The 19,626-nt window shown below is 34.4% G+C and overlaps 1 protein-coding gene and 1 long non-coding RNA gene across 2 annotated transcripts; both read right to left on the bottom strand.

Moving 5' to 3' along the window:
- Positions 1 to 8,764: 8,764 nt before the first annotated feature.
- Positions 8,765 to 10,655, bottom strand: LOC126779715 (uncharacterized). Its single transcript, XR_007670382.1, has 2 exons — positions 10,547 to 10,655; positions 8,765 to 9,021 (listed from the first exon to the last, which is right to left on the bottom strand). It is a non-coding gene; the product is annotated as an uncharacterized LOC126779715 (long non-coding RNA).
- Positions 10,656 to 11,512: 857 nt separating this feature from the next.
- On the bottom strand, positions 11,513 to 18,604 carry LOC126779632 (uncharacterized). Its single transcript, XM_050503784.1, has 7 exons — positions 18,399 to 18,604; positions 17,585 to 17,783; positions 16,672 to 16,839; positions 15,578 to 15,655; positions 14,277 to 14,339; positions 13,504 to 13,564; positions 11,513 to 11,756 (listed from the first exon to the last, which is right to left on the bottom strand). The coding sequence occupies exons 2-7, from the start codon at positions 17,780 to 17,782 to the stop codon at positions 11,518 to 11,520; spliced, it is 807 nt and encodes a 268-aa protein (XP_050359741.1). The 5' UTR covers position 17,783; positions 18,399 to 18,604; the 3' UTR covers positions 11,513 to 11,517.
- Between the last annotated feature and the right edge of the window lie 1,022 nt (positions 18,605 to 19,626).

Raw genomic sequence — 19,626 nt, 5'->3', positions numbered from 1 at the left:
AAAAAATATATATTGTATGTTATAATGTGTTAATTTGTAGATTTAATAAATAAATTATTGTTGTTGTTATCTTTGTTGTTGATATACACATCTCACAGTAATCAAGCAAATTATTGTGATTAGTTAAATTTTATTATATATAATATTTTGTTAACAAAGAATGCTATGAGAGTACTATGTAAACTCCTAAAAATAATAGTGCAGCTTTAAATAAAGATCTCTTGTCACAAGCATTTAAGGAACAAGTCATTGAATACAAGTATTTCTTCAAGATTCTATGATTGAAAAAGATGATGCTATCTACTAAGAAAAATAATTTCTTAACAGTCCGACTCCTTCTGGTTCACTCCCATCACATAAACTAACATCTAAAATCGGAACACACACCAAAATGAAACTCCGCAAGAAATTCAAAAATTCCTTTCACAATTTACGTTTAAATAAATTGAAGTTTTATGGAAGTTAAAAAAAGGTCGTGAGCAATAATTTTTTTTCGATTGAAATATGCTACTGGCTTTGATGGCATCAATCGATCAATGATTATCTCTATTCTATATATAGAAATATAGTACTGTCCATGTCATCAGGGATGTTTTCTGTAATTTGCCGCAAGGCTTTTGTCATTCCTCTTCCCAAAGTTTCTAACCCAAGCCAGTTAACTGATTTTAGACCAATCTCTATCCTTCCCTTCTTGTCCAAAGTTCTCGAACTCTCGGTTTACAAACAAGTGACGTCTTTTGTTTATAGCAACAATATTCTTAGTCCATTCCAGTCTGGTTTTCGGTCCGGTCATAGCACTACTACCGCTCTTCTAAAGGTCACGGAGGATGTTCGGGATGGTATGGAGAATAGAATGGTCACCATTTTAGTCTTAATCGACTTCTCCGACGCCTTTAACATGGTTGATCATGATATCATCCTTGCTATACTCGAGCATCTCAAGTTTTCACCTTCAGTTCTGGAGTAGTTTTCCTCATATCTTCGCGGCCGCAAGCAAGCAATTAGATTGGATCAATCACTCTCTGATTGGTTAGTTCTTCAAACTGGCGTGCCGCAGGGTGGTATTTTAACTCTTTTTATCTCCACTCTGTTTATTAATCTCTTTACAACTTACATCAACTGCTCTTATCATTTTTACGCCGACGACTTGCAGCTCTATTGTCAAACCAAACTGGATGATAGAAATGATGCTGTTGCAACTATTAATAACAATCTGGCTAGTGTAAATACTTGGTCTCGACTTGGTCTAAAATTTGGAATAAAGGTCAATCCATCTAAATGTCAGGCGATCGGTATTGGTAGCTCACACCTTGTCACTAATGTGGGCTTAACATCTTTGCCTCCCGTTCTATTCAATGACATCGATATTCCTTACCGCCATCATGTAAAAGACCTTGGTCTTTATATTGATTCCACATTTAACTGGTCCATGCATATCTCTGAAATCAGACGCTCAGTCACAGCCACGTTTAGGTGCCTCAATCGACTTCGAAATTTCCTTCCCATTAAGACTAAGATATTACTTGTGCAGGCTTTGGTCTTTCCCATAATTGATTATGCGGACGTATGTTCTTCCGACCTTAACGAAATTCATCTGAATAAACTTGACCGTCTCTTAAATAACTCTTTGCGCTTCATCTTCTGTCTTCGTAAGTTCGATCATATTTCTCAGTATCGTGATAAATTAAAATGGTTTACTATTCGACAACGCAGAGACTTCCGATTACTATCTTCTCTTTTCTCTATTCTCTTTTACACTCTCTCTCCTGATTATTTGAAAGGGAGGTTCAAATTTTTGTGCGATAATCACAATCGTCAATTGCGCTCTAACAATTCTTACCTTCTTTCTGTTCCTATTCACACTTCTGGTTTCGTTTCTAATTCTTACTCTGTTCAAGCTGTCCGATTATGGAACAAAGTACCTGAGCATATAAGGAAAGCCACCTCTAAACCTTCTTTCAAGTCTCGTCTCCGTGAGCATATCTTGTCAGAAAGCTCCTAGTTCTCTTCATCTTTGACATCTATAATGCATTATTATTCATATGTAATATGTGTATATGTGTGTGTGTGTGTAAATATGTATATATGTAATGTATGTGTGTATATATATGATAGCTAAAGACATGGTACCCCTCTAAGCACGAGGGAAATAAGGAGTATTCGCCTATACACGACCAACACAACATAGGATTCCGCGTAAAAAAATTACTAAAAATCCGAATTCCGTTCCGATTGTTGTGAAGACAAGTTTCGACTGAAACATAAGTGTGTGACTCGCCCGGATTAGAGTGGGCAACGCACCAGGACACAGGGTTCCCGAAGTACAAGCAGCCAAACTTAGTGATTAACTGCTCCCAGGAGTGTGTTGAATTTCACTGATTTAAACACAATCGAAACCAGCGGAAGAGAACCTATCCGACGACACCCTCCTCAAAAAGATGGGATAAGAACTACACAGTTATTAGAGTAACAACTTATTAAAAAAATATACTTAAAACCACGCGGTCTGCACGCAATAACCTAAGAAACACGGCACACGTGTTTTATCATACAACCGTATACACGGGGCAACTTGAAGACTCCGCCCCATCGGAGGATCAGCCGAACCGTTCCCTCGACCCGACCCCCCTTGTGACGGTTCATTCAAACAGGCACAAGGAGACCCTTCCAGAAAACCCCTTTACAAAAAAAAATTCCTGTCCAGATGAAACCCCCCGTGTAAGAGCGAAACCCCGGAACAGACAGACAGACAATTAGCAAATAGCATGCAATTTGTAAACCTACTGTTATTTTATTTTCCTACTCCATTGGAATAGGGTATACTATTAAATATGATATATGTAAACTCACTAAAAATAATTACAACCCCTAAGTAAAAGCAAAATAACAAATTTACTACTACTACCTGTTTTTATCAACCCATAGATGTATTTGAAAACTTAATGGATAAACCGATTGTAGCTGTCCTCGCTGCAATATGAATATATATTTTTTAACATAAACATCAGCTTAACAAAGCAAATGAACCTCTTATTTACTACTAGCAACAATAGAATCATAGATAACCAATTTTAAATTGATACAGATACAAAATTTAAAAAACAATAAAAAAAATTGTCAACTTAGTTATATTAAGTGATTATAAAGTATTATACTAAATATTATAACAATTTATTATCAATTATGATACAACCCCCTTTTACTATCGAACCGCCAGGTAAACGAACAAACCGACATAGGTACACCATGGAAATTCCTCGCCTATATACGAAGCGCTTTGAATCCACATTTATCATTTACACTGCAAAACTGTGAAATACTTTGCCTGAGTCTGAGACCTTTAAATTCAGAGTAAACAGGTTTTTCCTAGACCGTGTTGATGCTTAGCACCAAGCAGGACAAGGATGATGGTCAAACGCTGGCCAAAAAAAAACCAATAGTGAAGACTATAAGAAAAAAGTATGGGTGACCTCTTCAATAATAATTTTCTAAAATATGATATATATAATCATAATTTCTTAAAACAACAACAATATAGAAATTTCAATATTTCTCTCATAAATTAATAATAATATATTTTAATAAAATTAATTTATGTAAAAAAAAGCAAATGATTATAGGAATGCAATTAGTTTGTAACACAATTAACACAATACATTATTTATAAGGAAGAATAAATAATACAAAAAATATATATATTGTATGTTATAATGTGTTAATTTGTAGAATTAATAAATAAATTATTGTTGTTGTTATCTTTGTTGTTGATATACACATGTCACAGTAATCAAGCAAATTATTGTGATTAGTTAAATTTGATTATATATAATATTTTGTTAACAAAGAATGCTATGAGAGTACTATGTAAACTCCTAAAAATAATAATACAGCTTTAAATAATGATCTCTTGTCACAAGCATTTAAGGAACAAGTTATTGAATACAAGTATTTCTTCAAGATTCTATGATTGAAAAAGATGATGCTATCTACTAAGAAAAATAATTTCTGAACAGTCCGACTCCTCCCATCACATAAACTAACATCTAAAATCGGAACATACACCAAAATAAAACACCGCAAGAAATTCAGAAATTCCTTTCACAATTTACGTTTAAATAAATTGAAGTTTTATGGAAGTTAAAAAAAGGTCGTGAGCAATAATTTTTTTCGATTGAAATATGATCTTAAAAACTCAACTGGGACGTAACAAAATGGTGTAAAAAAATTTACTTACCGTTTAAAAGACAAAAATTAAAATGCATGATTACAATACAAATTTGCATGCGATATTTGGATTTGTTGTCGTCTTTTCGAATATGTACTCTGGATAACATAAATCAAAACGTAAATAATAATAAGGCTGAATTATTTCGATTTTTCTAGATTTCATAATGATAACGTTTTAAAACTTCAAGTTTTTTTTTTTTGGCATGTAAAAAATTAAGTTTTTAACTGCTTTCAGCTTTGACCATAGATACACTATATACTAATAATATTTGATTAAAGATAAAATATAATTTTTAAATATATTTAACGGCTCTGGATACAAGTCATTACAGCCATTATTTTATATAAATTTATATAAAAGGGATAAAAAATTATACCTTACATAAGTAACTAGTTAACTGAAAATAGATTATTTTATATTCCTTGAATAAATAAAGCATACTATGTAAGTTTTTTTTAAATAAAAAACTAGCACTCGAACTATTTAAAATATACGATGGCTTAGAAATAATATCTTCAACTGTAATTTGTATTATCCCTAAATATATACTAGAATAAGTGAATAATTAGTTTGTGTTCTATGGAACTTCGCTAAAAAAAATGTTGCATAAATGAAATGCGTTTGAATGAACGATTAATCATTCTCTTATTATTGTATTAAATGAGAGTTGATGGAATCTTTTGTGTGCCAATATTTCATTTATTAAATCAAATTTTGAAAACTTGTATAAGAATGTAGTATTTCTATTTGTAAAAACTAAAAATTAAAAAATATCATGGTTTAAGAATAAAGTCACGTCAAAATAATTTGAAAACAAACAATAGACAATAATATAATTGAATTTATAAATTAACAGTAGATAATAATAAAAACACAATGGTTATAATCAAATAAAAATTTAAATAACTGAGATGAATCGACAATTTCAATTTATTTTTTAACAGTACAGTACAATAACAGCCTGTGAATGTCCCACTGCTGGAGTCACGCCTCCTCTTCTTTTTTTTGCGGAGAAGGTTTGGAGACGCCTGTTTAGTTGTCTTGGTCAACTCTATGATGTCATCTATACATGGCATCCCATGTATAGATGAGATATAGCTCTCTTCACTGCTGCAGAATATTTTTTCCTATATACTCCCTCACTTCGTATCATACAAATCCAAGCAGTCATCGGTCCCCAGGTCTTTATTATTGAGGAGTGTCTCTCAGGCGGGAAAGAAGTATCTTCTAATAAAACGTGATGTGCTCCTGAAAGTCCATACTTTGAAACTGGGAAACTTTAGTTAACAATTTTAGTTATTGGCATGTTGTTACGACTTAATCTAAGTTCATTAGTGCATAGTGCATATGCTGAAAACATGTCCAAATAAGGACACATGGTTCCATACCAATTCGAACTGTCTGTCAGAGAGAAATCTTTATATACCAAAGACAATTCTTTCAATGTTGTCAACCAAGTGTCCTTTAGTCTTTTATTGTCCAAAGAATAATCATTTCATCTGTATTGAGCAGTTGTCGCTGTTTCTTAATCATATTAGTTTTTATTTTTTAACTTCCTGTCTACAAATATTATGTAATGTAAAAATTATACTGATGTTATGATTTCCTACAGTAATGGTGTACTTGGGTTCATAAAGGTCTGCTGGGGTTTCACTATCAACTTCCATTGCTGTGGATGGAGCTCTTCTAGTTGGGAATGCCATCTTCAGTATTTTTTGATTTTTTAACTTGAATTATCAAACATATGTTTTTCTCTAGTTGAAATTAATTCAATGTAGATGTTCTCTCTGATATATAGAGTTTTGAAATTTTTATTACTGGCGACTTTTCAGTAAATAACCAGGTTTTACTGGATGCAAATTAATGGGCAAATGTTGGCACTTGCGACGATAACTGTCAACGAAAATTTCTCTAAATTAATTTTGTCGTATTATTTGTTGTATTATTATTCTCACAGATGTCTAAGAAATATTTCATCAGCTCTTGAGAGTCAGAACCGTGTATCAGTTATGCATATGTGACTCAGGACTGTTCCTGTATTCTCCAGTGGCTTTTAGTTCTCCATAAAATCTAAAAAATAATTTAAATTATTAACGACAACAAATATATAAAAAGTTTCTCAACTTATATGAAAGCTTAAGTTTTTGCGACATACCTCGTAAACTATGGGGCTGACATCTGTTTGTTCGTTAACGATCACTATATAAATATCTAGTCTTTTAAGACGGCTTTAATAAGTGAGCTGTGTCACCTAATGTTTAAATCACTAGTCAAATCTCCTAGATAGAAGATATCAATGTCTTCGTTTATCCAGCTATTCTCAATTTGTAAGAACAACAAATGGGGCACCATTTTTTACAATGATTTCTCTCTGTCTGGTGGTGTGAAGTTTCTGTACTGCCTCGTTCAATCCTCGCTTCTACCAGCTTTTATATTATCAAAGCTCAGCATGTTTTTGGCATATCTGAAAAACAAACAAATGACATCATTTAAATGACACTTATTTTATATGAAACCATTTGTATAAAATACTTGTAATATCGAATTATCGATAAAAACGATCCCCACCACCGATAGCTGTAATCTTGTCTATTTTGCACCACGTGCTTAAAACCATGTGTGATGTCAATTTGGTTATGTTTACTTACATATTTCATATTCATTCAATTTGTATGAACTTCAGTCTTTTCAACCGTGGACGTTTATATATTTTTTTGCCATTAAACAATACCGATCACAGTAGCCATTATTTCTTTTTCGCGACTGCTTGCCTGCCTTGCCTTGACATAGAGTTAAATTAATTACTATCAACTAAATAATGAAAAAATATATATGTTACTTATATTTATACCTATTATATCGTGAAAAATAAATGCCATTTTTCTCAAGCAACGGTCGTCTATCAAATTCGCTAACAAGATCACAATTCTATTATAATTTGACAAACGCAGGACTTCCGGTTCTCTTCTCTCCTCACATCACCGCAACCCTCTCCGAAGGTACGGTAACGTAGGTACAACCTGACCTGACCTGTGTATGCTGAATTCAAAATATCGTTATAAAGTATTATGAAAAAAAAAACACATACAAAAGCTCCATTTTGAAGGGTACGTACACAAGATGATATTAGGATAGAAAAAAATGGTTTATGAGCTGACTGAATGATCAGTTTTGAGCCAGTCGATTATTAATGTTATTGCTGTTTGTAATACTTGAGACTCGTAATAGTTTAGTTTTTGTTTTTATATTAATATTTCAGGGATTTAGTCGGCATATATATTAATCACACCGTATACAACAATTTACAAACAGGAACAGATGTATATATATATATAGCTTAAGACGCGTTCAGATTTATTTGTTAAAACTTGTTACGTTACATCCTCCCCCTCTAACCTAGACAAAGTGCCCCCGCATCTATGTGAATTAAGGAAACGCATAGGTCTTCTTTATGTCTTCATTCTTGTGTTTCTAATTGACTGGTGCTGGCGATACTTCCCCTATGAGTGGCGTCAACTGGGTGACGTGGTACCTACCTAGTGTTTCTCCATTCCTAACCCTCTCTAGTATGTAGGTAGTCGCGCTTACGGCCTCTATGATGCGGTAAGGCCCGTCTCGACGCAGTATCAATTTTGGCGTTTGCCGTCGCGTCGTGTTGTTGCTTCCTTGAGTTTTTAAAAGAACGAAGTCACCAGTGGAGTATTTGGGAGAAGGTCAATCAGTACCGTTTATGGCTCGCTTTTTCCTGAATTTCCCTAGCCTCAAACAACACGGTTGATGTCCGCTGAAGATAAGGAGTGATAACATTATCACTCCCTACGATGGTGCGCATGTCAGCGAATATATCAGCTGGTGCACGAATTTCGTTTGCAAACTACATCTCTTAAAGTTTTTAATATCTTACATTGTCTTTTTCTTAAATATATCCTTACTATATTTATGGTTTAAAAATAAGACTTGTGTATAAAATAAATAAAGAAATATTTTGGGCGCCAAGTGGTAGCAAAACAAAATTACTTCTATTAAGTTAAAAATCCATAATAAATTATTATCTGAATCGAAAAATTAAAACATTATTTGCTGTGTTAAACAATTTATAATTAATAGTACTTATTTCTACCAACCCGCATTGGAGCAGCGTGGTGGAATAAGCTCCAAACCTCCTCAAAAAGGGAGAGGAGGCCTTTAGTAAAGCATTTATTTATTTTTATTTTATTTATTTTTATTTTTTTTATATATATATTTTTATTTATATTTTAATCAAGAGCTAAGATTTCACTCGTTCGAACAGGTGACTCTTAACCGAAGATTGGGATTAAAACTTCGGCAAGCACCGCAGAATTTTCATGTGCTTAATTTGGGTTTATAATTCATCACGAAAACTTCGTGAGGAAATCTGCTTGTGGGAAGGTCCGCATTGGAGCTGCGTGGTGATGAAAATTCAATGGTACTTGCCCAAGTTTACGTTTTCAAACCGAGCCTTCTCTGTTCCTTACATAAAAACGATGGTAAATATAAAAATGAAACGATATCGGCGATAACAATTATTGCATTATATTTTAACACATACGATATAATCTTTTAGTTTAAAATTGAGAGAGATTTGGTAAAGTGCATTTTATTTCCTCAAACTTAATTAAAAAGAGACGGAAAATGTTTAAAGTTGATCTTCCGTTTTTTGGGAACACTTCTAAGAGAACCCATAGACTTGAATGACACCGTGAACGATCTTCTGTTCGCGTAATTGTCATCTGTAACGCCATGCGACTTCCCAGACACATCCATTGGCAATACTAAAATAAAATCATTTAAAATATATAACTGTCTTTAAAAAATATAGCCGAGATGGCACAGTGGTTATAACGCGTGAATCTTAACCGATGATCGTGGGTTCAAGCCCGGGCAAGCACCACTGAATTTTCATGTCCTTATAATTCATCTCGTGCTCGTGCACGCTGAGTGAAAACATCATGAGGTAACCTGCATGTGTCTAATGTCACTGATATTCTGCCAAATGTGTATTCTACCAACCCGCATTGGAGCAGCGTGATGTAATGAGCTCCAAACCTTTTCCTCAAAAGGAAGAAGAGGCCTTAGCCCAGCAGTGGGACATTAACAGGCTGTTACTGTACTGTACTTTAAAAAATGAATTAAAATGAACTCACTCATATTAAATTCAAATTAAATCAAAAAATTTGGGGTCATACTCCTCGCGGTGAGCCAGTTGTCAAGCTGGTCTGATTTGATATATCAATGAGATGAAACTCTAACCGAGTTTACCTCACTCTGTGATCGACTATGCGTCACACACCGATTGTGTTCATCTCTCAAATACCGCGAGGTCGGGCACAAGGCCTACGGGCCACTTCGATCCCATTTTGTCACGTTTGTGTACTGTTAAGAATTTTAATATCAAAGTATTTTTCATGACGTATCTTATTATTTAATCAAAAAAATTCTTTCATTATTACCATACATTAAAAATATACAACAGGACATCGCTTAATATCCTTCTTACAAACTTAGGGTTACAATTTTATGAAATAGATAAACGACTGATGCAACATTACAAATACTATTTATAAATAACAAGACCATTAAAAAGTATTAAACTGTCTATGGTTTCATCCTAATACCTATGACACCACAAGGCTACGTGCGAGTAAGGTCTACGTCAGATAACTCTATGAAAATTAATACACATTACCATGTAATTACCATTATATAGTGGCTATTTAACTATTTAAATATACAAGACAAAATATATAATAATAATGTCCTCTAGACCGATTTCGGCCACGACGGCCAATCTCAAGAGAGATTAGCCAACTGCGCAGGAGATATTATAGTGCACAAGTGTGTGCGCAAGCACAGATGCACTCTCTATTCCCTAACTCTCATAATCCAATGGGACGGCAATCCCACACGACCGGAAAGAGTTCAGGCGCAGGACCAACGGCTTTACGTGCTTTCCGAGGCACGGGAGTGTACACACTTCTAATTCCCAGACTCCGGGCTGCTACTGAGAATTTTCTGACAGAAAAACGCAATAACTTTTTACTCGCCCGACCTGGGGATTGAACCCAGGACCTGCGGGTCTGCGCCCTTACATCAAGCCACCAGATCAACGAGTCAGTAACAAGACTATATATATATATATATATAGTCTTCTAAATGATTAAATTATGATAAAACCTCCGAAACGTGCTGCATCTTCTCTTAACCGTTATATATATAACGGTTTAATAGTTTTACCCGTTAATAATTCCAAAAAATTACCCCATATTTATATATCCATATATAAGATAGAACACTTACGTTGAATGAAAATAAAAGAGATCAAAATAATCAACGAAAACTTCATCATGAAATGGCTTAACGTAAATTATGGTTTTAAGATTAATTAAACAATAACTCTTGCTATAAATGATTGAAATTAATTAACGTTTTAAATTCAATTAAAATAGTATTTGTAATTACTCGTGATAATGATAAAAAAATCTGACCGACTTTGGTTCAAAATATCATTAATTCAAGTAGACTTTTTACAAGCACTTTTGAATCGTAATTATTTTAACCCCTTTCCATGATCACAAATATTAAATTGTGTCAATCAAATATAATTAATCTTACATATATCCAAAAATTAACAAGTACTAATTCCACGTTTCTTTATCAAGTATGTAATTTTGTATTGACAGCCTTTTCTTGTTATTCGACTGCGTCGTTGGTCTAGTAGCTTGATGTAAGGCCGCAGACCCGGAGGTCCAGGGTTCAATTCCCAGGTTGGACCAATAAAAAGTTATTTGGTTTTTCTGTCAGAAAATTCTCATTAGCAGCCCGGAATGGAAGTTGGTAGTTTGTACATTCTCGTGCCTCGGAAAGCACGTAAGGCCGTTGGTCCTGCGCCTGAACTCTTTCCGGTCGTGTCGGATTGCCGTCCCATCGGATTATGAGACTTAGGGAATAAAGAGTGCACCTGTGTTTGCGCACGCACTTGTGCACTATAATATCTCCTGCGTAGTTGGCTAATCTCTCTTGAGATTGGCCGCCGTAGCCGAAATCGGTCCGGAAGACATTATTATTATTAATAAGCGATACCAAAGAAAAAAATAATGAGGAAAAAACAAATGAATGACTGTTTTCAAAACTCAAATGTACACTAATGTCTGTCCTGGGACTCCTGGGTGAGTATCGAACCCACAACCTTCGGCGTGAAAGACAAGTATCTACCAACCACGCTAACCGGCCCACAAAACAACACATGAAAATAACAGACATAAAATGATTTATTTAGTAACTTTATTCACTAAATCCTGTAACGCTTGGCTCTGCCTCGTCCAGGATTCGCTCATTTGGCGCAAGACCTCGACAACTGATTGTTGTGTTTGCGCCATCATGTAATCCGTTTCCGCTCGCTTCTCCTCTATGGCGATCAGGCGTTCGATTATTCCCACAGTTTTTGATTGACGCTGATTTCGCGTCCTTTGAGGAAGTCGTCTCGTAGCCATTGGTCGCCGACGGGTTACTATCAACCAATGAATAAGTAATTAGTATATAATAATAATAATAAATAAGCCGAGATGGCCTAGTGGTAAGAACGCGTGAATCTTAACCGATGATCGCGGGTTCAAACCCGGGCAAGCACCACTGAATTTTCATGTTCATTTTGTGTTTATAATTCATCTCGTGCTTAACGGTGAAGGAAAACATCGTGAGGAAACCTGCATGTGTCTAATTTCATTGAAATTCTGCCACATGTGTATTCTACCAACCCGCATTGGAGCAGCGTGGTGGAATAAGCTCCAAACCTTCTCCTCAAAAGGGAAAGGAGGCCTTAGCCCAGCAGTGGGACATTAACAGGCTGTTACTGTTTACTATAATAAAAAATGGTTCATGAACTAAAAGAGAAATAATTATATAATACAAAAGAGCTAACGTAATTTAAAAAAAAAAATACACTTAAAGTAGGTACCTTTTTTATAGAATAGGAAGGCGGACGGGCTATGTGAACTTAAGACCCGACTTTTGAAAATTGTTTTTTTTTTTGTTTTTTTGATTTTTAAAGATATTCGAAAAAAAAAATTCTTTAAGTAAAAAAAAAAATTAAACAATTTTTTTTTCACAAAACAAATACGGTAACGGTAATGAGATACACCAAGATACTACAAACGAAATGACCGTTACTACAAACGAAGGGAAGGTACTTCTATTCGTTTGTAGTAACCTCTTTTCGTCTGGGTAGGTACCACCCACTCATCAGATATTCTACCGCAAAACAGCAATACTTGGTATTGTTGTGTACCGGTTTGAAGGGTGAGTGAACCAGTGTAATTACAGGCGCAAGGGACACAACATCTTAGTTCCCAAGTTTGGTGGCGCATTGGTGATGTAAGCGATGGTTAACATTTCTTACAACGCCAATGTCTATGGGCGTTGGTGACCACTTACCATCAGGTGGCCGCTCGTCCGCCTTCCTATACTATATAAAAAAAAAATTTGGTCGCAACGACCGGTCCGGTATGGTATTCATATTTCCTCAGTGGGTTGCTGCCACACCACGGATCCGTGATCGTCTTGTAGGCGAAGTCACTTATAAACAATTCTAATGGCAGTAGATAAACAAACAGAGCCGAGATGGCCTAATGGTTAGAACACGTGAATCCTAACCGATGACCGTGTGTTCAAACCCGGGCAAGCATTACTGAATTTTCATGTGCTTAATTTGTGATTATAATTCATCTCGTGCTTTACGGTAAAGAACACATCGTGAGGAATGTGCATGTGCCTAATTTCACTGAAACTCTGCCACATGTGTGGCGCACCAACCAACCCGCATTGCAGCAGCTTGATGGAATAAGCTCGAAACCTTCTCCTCAAAAAGGAAGAGGAGGCCTTAGCCCAGCAGTGGGACATTCACAGGCTGTTACTATATAAACTGTGACCTTGAATTGAATTTAACCAATTTCGGTTGTGGATTCACGAAAGTCATGTGGCGCTTTGAATGATAGCGAAGTTGTAATCGGAAATTTGGACGTAAAATTTGTAATATTAGTTGAGTGTAATAGTGTCGTGTTATATACATATATATTTATATATGTTATATATATATTAATACAACATACGTTATATATATATTAATCGAGAACTGTTCGTAGTGTACAATACAGCAGAGTTGCTAGCGACTCGCGTGGAATATGTAAATCTATGGTGTGTTTATCTTTACTCTTCATGCCGTTGGAAAATCTATAATAATGACTTAAATATAATATTACTTGTTGGTGTTGCCACGGGAAAGGTAGTGGGTTGCCTTCGATTTGATGAAGTCTCCTCTTGCTGGAAGTAAAAGAATATTTTTCTAATTGAATTTATGATGCAAAAGAATTAGCGCTTTTTATGTTTTGTATAAAATGACAAGGTCGATATTCGTTTTAATAATAAGGGCACTCAGCTATTGTCTACTTAGAATATCAAACACAGATTTAGGAATAACGTAATCAGATTAATGTTTAACGATTGTAATCATCAATCACGATTACAGGTAATAGTTGCTTCCAGAGACAATAAATAGCTGACTTGGTTTTAAATAAGATGATTGATATTAGATAATGATTACAGCAAGCCTTAAGCGTCAGTAATATTTTGAGTCGTCAGCATAATCTAAAACAACAATCGCAATATATACTATAGATGTCAGGACAATGATTAACAATTATGATTACAATGCGTAATCATCAATCACGATTACAGATTATTAGTAATCAAAGTAAATCCAGTCAGAGAGTCAAGTAAGAGCGTTATCTCCTCGCGGACTATTCAGAATCGAATAAAGTCGAATCTCGTCTCTCGAAGAGAGTAACACATCCGCTTTTAAAAGGCAATTTTATCAAATAAATCTGTAAATCCAATTTATAAACACAAAAATGTTCCTTTGACTACAGTAGCGCCATTTCGTCAGTTTATGGAACTTTTATTTCATACGTTTCGGTGGAAATGAGATAAATCTAATTATATATCCCATCCAAACAGTATATTCCAAAAAACTTACCGTCTGTTGATCAAACTGGACACTTGGCTCACACTTAATCCATAATGATCCCAGTAGGGGGTCCTAGAACCACAAAGAAAACAATCGAAACATGTTAATAAGATTTTTTTTATATAAAATAGGTAGGCGGACGAGCAAATGGGTCACCTAATGGTAAGTCACCGACGCCTATAGACATTGGCATTATAAGTAATGTTAACCATCGCTTTACTGGTGGTAGGGCTTTGTGCAAGCTCGTCTGGGTAGTTACCACCCACTCATCAGATATTCTACCGCAAAACAGCAATACTTGATATTGTTGTGTTCCGGTTTGAAGGGTGAGTGAGCCAGTGTAATTACAGGCACAAAGGAATATAAAATCTTAGTTCCCAAGGTTGGTAGCGCATTGGCTATAAGCGATGGTTGACATTTCTTACAATGCCAATGTCTAAGGGCGTTTGGTGACCACTTACCATCATGTGGCCCATATGCTCGTCCACCTTCCTATTCTATAAAAAAAAAGAAAAAACCAACCTTGGATACTATGGTGTTATGTCCCTCGTGCTTGTAATAACAATGGCTTACTCACCCTTCAAACCGGAATAAAAGTGCTGTTTTGCGGTAGAATATCTGTTTAATGGGTGGTACCTAGACGAGCTTGCACAAACCACCTGATATTAAGAAACAGTTCAAATCGTTACGTCAATTTTAACTGATTATAAATTTCGATGGAAGCTGGACAGACTAAGCATTGGACAAACATATAAGGTTAGCTAATTTGCACATCATAATTACAAGCTGTACAACAGCTTATAATTATAAGATAGAGATAATAATAATAAATGAATCCACGATAGCATTACATGAGAGGCGTCACGCCGGAAGAAGTACGTTCCACAGAGCAAACAAGAATAAATTAACTTGCAGCTGCGTAACTAGATGGCTCTGTAGTTTTAATAATTATTTATTCACAATACATAATTATTTTTCACTGGTGGTAGGGCTTGGTTCAAGCTCTTCTGAGTAGCTGCCACCCACTCTTTAGATATTATACCGCAAAACAGCAGTACTTGGTATTGTTGTGTTCCGGTTTGAAGGGTGAGTGAGCCAGTGTAATTACAGGCACAAGGGACATAACATCTCAGTTCCCAAGGTTGGTGGCGCATTAGCGATAGTTAACATTTCTTACATTGCCAATGTGGGCCTTGGTGACCACTTAACATTACAAAAAGGTGCATTAAATTCGATATAGTGAATGTCTTCTAACAACTAAATTTCAGCTCTGGCATAACTACAATTAAATTTATTAAATAAATACATACCATTTCTTTTTCATTCGATTTCTCCTCCGTTTCCGAGTCGGATGCCATCGAACACGGATCGTCTAAATCTTTAACTGTCTAATTAAAAAAAAAAAAAAAAATCTATCAATCCATAAATCTATGGGACATTTATATACCGTGCAAATCGCTGATGATTGGCAGAAGATTATTAGGGGAAGAACCGAGAATATTCTAATAGATATCGCCACGTTATCACATCGTATTTTTGTCGCAAATTTGACTTTCGAAGCAAATCGCAAGAACAGTACGGAACTTAGGACGTACGATTGAAGTGTATATACGTAGTTAAGTGTAATAGTGTTGTGTTATATATAAATAATGTCCTCTGGAACGATTTCGGCTACGGCGTCTAATCTCAAGAGAAGCGCAAACACAGGTGCACTCTCTATTCCCTAACTCTCATAATCCGATGGGACGGCAATCCGACACGACCGGAAAGAGTTCAGGCGCAGACAAAAGGCTTTACGTGCTTTGCGAGGCACGAGAGTCACGATAAAATTCCCTATAACTTTTTACTGGCCCGACCTGGGAATTAAACCCAGAACCTCAGCGGCCTATTGTTGTGTTCCGGTTTGAAGGGTGAGTGAGCCAGTGTAATTACAGGCACAAGGGACATAAAATCTTAGTTCCCAAGGTTGGTGGCGCATTGGCTATAAGCGATGGTTGTCATTTCTTACAATGTTAATGTCTAAGGGCGTTTGGTGACCACTTACCATCAGGTGGCCCATATGCTCGTCCACCTTCCTATTCTATAAAAAAATATATATATATATCTAGCCACTAGACCAACGAAATATTTTATTATTAAATAGATATATAAATAAAAATCGTGAACTGTTTGTAATGCATGATACAGCAGAGCTATTAGCGAACCGCTTTAAATATGTAAACTTAGGATTTGTTCATCTTTAATCCTATTGTTATACAGTATAGAATCAATTAAATTTATGTATATTTTACCAAAATGTGATCATTTGCCTAGAGCATATAAGGGGAATTTAGGGAGGAGAGCCACTCAGTGTTGTTAGTAATAAAAATCTAAATAAACAAATCAAGTATAAATATATACATACAATTGACACACTATTCTCCGTCTTTTGTTCACAATCAACACCTCCCTCCATTAACGTCATTATCCTCTCCTCCAACGGGCTCAGTGCTACTTCATCATTGCCTTGTGTTTTTGAAGCTTTGATTAGAGCTGCTTTCCTTTTGATAGCACTCTTTTTGTCTATCCAATACTACGAAGGAAACGAAGCGATTTAGAATAACGTTCTTTTTTCAAAAAGTATACTAGTAAAAAGTAGGAATTTTTCGTTTAATACTTGAAATATGCTATATTATTTTTAACTCTACCGTTAGTTAACATTTTGAACCAAATGTATTAATATAAATATGTCTTTATAATATTAATATGAAATTATTGTTGTTGTACACTGATAACAGCGAAGGCGGTTTGGGGCTGCTATCAAAGGATGATAAATATATAATAGATGACACAATCATCAACTAGTCAAATATCAGCCTAGCCTAGATGTCCAGAATTCCATGGAGACCAAAAACCCCTCAAGAACCTGATACACGACTTTGATTAAGGAACAAGTCACAAAAAATATCACTAGACGACTTAACAATTTACAAAATATTACATTAGAGTTGAAATATAAAATTTGTAATCAACGGTAATTATAAAATTGAGTTATGCGGCTGAAATTAAATACATGCGGTCTTATCAATATGGTTTTGAAGATGAGATTACTTAAGAATGTAAGTATATATATGAAGTTGGAATTAACAGCTAGCTTCTCGTCTCACATCTCCACCTACCAGGTCCAATTTAAACCACTCAGAAACTCGCACAAACACATGCTCAAGCTCAAAAAAATCATCTAATAGGTCAAACTCTTTAGGAATTCAGTGTCATACACATACTGAAGAATTATATATATATATATATATATATATATATATATATAGATTACAAACCTTTGCCCATTGTTGCCAAGTTTTATAACAGCCTTGGCAGTCACAGTTAAGTTCATTGGCTATATTTTGCCAGCCGACTCTTGAGCGATGTCTGGCATGCCATGTCCTAGCATGACCGAGTGCAAGCCAACGATTAGCTTCTAAATATGCCACCAGCTTCTCCGATTGATCCTCTGATGGTGCTAATTTTCGTGACATGCTGTAAATTCAAATGGTAGAAGAATACTAATATAATTAAACAAATTAGACATTGCATAACTATCGTTGATAATTAGATAATTAACAATAATATTTTTATCCAACATTTTATATTATTTTCATGGACTAAGCCTGATGACTTGCAATTGTAAAAATTTTTAGGGCAAAAATTATTCTTAAGTGAATAATTTTAACATTTTAACAACTCTAAGTTAAACAGAAAATATATGTTGAAAAGTTAAAAAAAATAACAAAAAAATAACTTCAGCAATAAGCAGAGTTACAAAATTATCTATTTATATGACATAAAACATCTTTTACGAGGATTTTAATTAAAACTAAAAAGCACAAATCTCATATGTAACATCTGAAGCAAAAGTAAATAAAAATTATGGGTTATGTGAATATATTTCTATAGACGTGACACCAGTTTAGAGAGTTGATAATCGATATAAAACTGATATTGTATTTTTATAATAAAATATGATATGCAAAAAAAATAATATATATAAAGATCAATATATTAGATGGAATTAACTATTCAATATCACTGGAATTTATTAACGATAATGCAAGTTATTTATTATTTCGTAAAATACAATAATTTGAAAATTACCTATCAGATAAACAACTGCTTTCACCAACATTAATTATATTATTTTGGATTCATAATTATATGTTTTTAAACACTGATTTCGGCAAAATGAACCGATTGAATTATTTCGTTTAAAATTCATTACTTTTCATATTTCACTATATACTTATGATAGGCTTAGCATTTGCATTAGAAAGTTAACATTTATTATTATACATACAGTTACGTTGTTATAATATAATTTTAAATGTCAAATATGAATTGCAATGCAATGTACCAACAAATAAATTTAAAATGTCAATGGAAATTTATTTCAGAGTTGCCAGCGAAAAATTTGATAATACAAAATTAATTTTATTTCGAATATGACATATTACGACGAACATGAACGATAATACGTAACATAATAAATATACCGTGATAAAATCCATTAAGAACTAACAGCTTGCGAAGTACACTCGTTTAATTTAGAAATATTAATTACTATGATATTTCTCGGACACCCTGCGGCAAGGTGGAACGACAATTTGAAAAAGGTGGCAGATACGTGATGAATGCGGGCGGCCCAAAATCGGGATGGTTGACATTCTATGGTGGAGACGTTCGTCCGGCAGTGGATGGCGATAAGCTGAAAAAAAAGTACTATTTCATGCATACACATTAAACTTTAAAATTAGTCAATTAATGTGTAATATTGTCGTTAGCTTATGGCAATTATAATATACATGTAAAAAAAGCAAGTTAACATGCGTAAATTGAAAAGTCAAAAATGTCTTACTTTGGTGTGAAACTTATCATTTTGTGTCAAGCAACGCATATAATATATCATATAATATAATATCAAATATTTATTTTTATGAATAGATTAGTTTTAATTAAAAAATGCCAACGGGTTACAATTACAAACGGGTTGTGGGTTCGATTCCCACCCAGGACAGACATTTGTGTGCATGAACATGTCTGTTTGTCCTGAGTCTGGGTGTAATTATCTATATAAGTATGTATTTACAAAAGAAAAGTAGTATATGTAGTATATCAGTTGTCTGGTTTCCATAGCACAAGCTTTGTTTAAGCTTAATTTGGGATCAGATGGCCGTGTGTGAAAAATGTCCCAGGATATTATTATTATTATATTATTATTATAATTGTTGATAAAGGTTTAATCCCTTTATTTACATTATAAGCTATCCATACACCAATAAGGCAGTTTTATATATTACCAAAGATACAATGATTTTCCATTTACATA

Source organism: Nymphalis io, chromosome 29, assembly GCF_905147045.1.
Source record: "Nymphalis io chromosome 29, ilAglIoxx1.1, whole genome shotgun sequence".
Taxonomy (NCBI): Eukaryota; Metazoa; Arthropoda; class Insecta; order Lepidoptera; family Nymphalidae; genus Nymphalis; species Nymphalis io.
The sequence above is the reverse complement of the archived record's forward strand: the minus strand, read 5'-3'. Positions and strand labels throughout refer to the sequence as shown.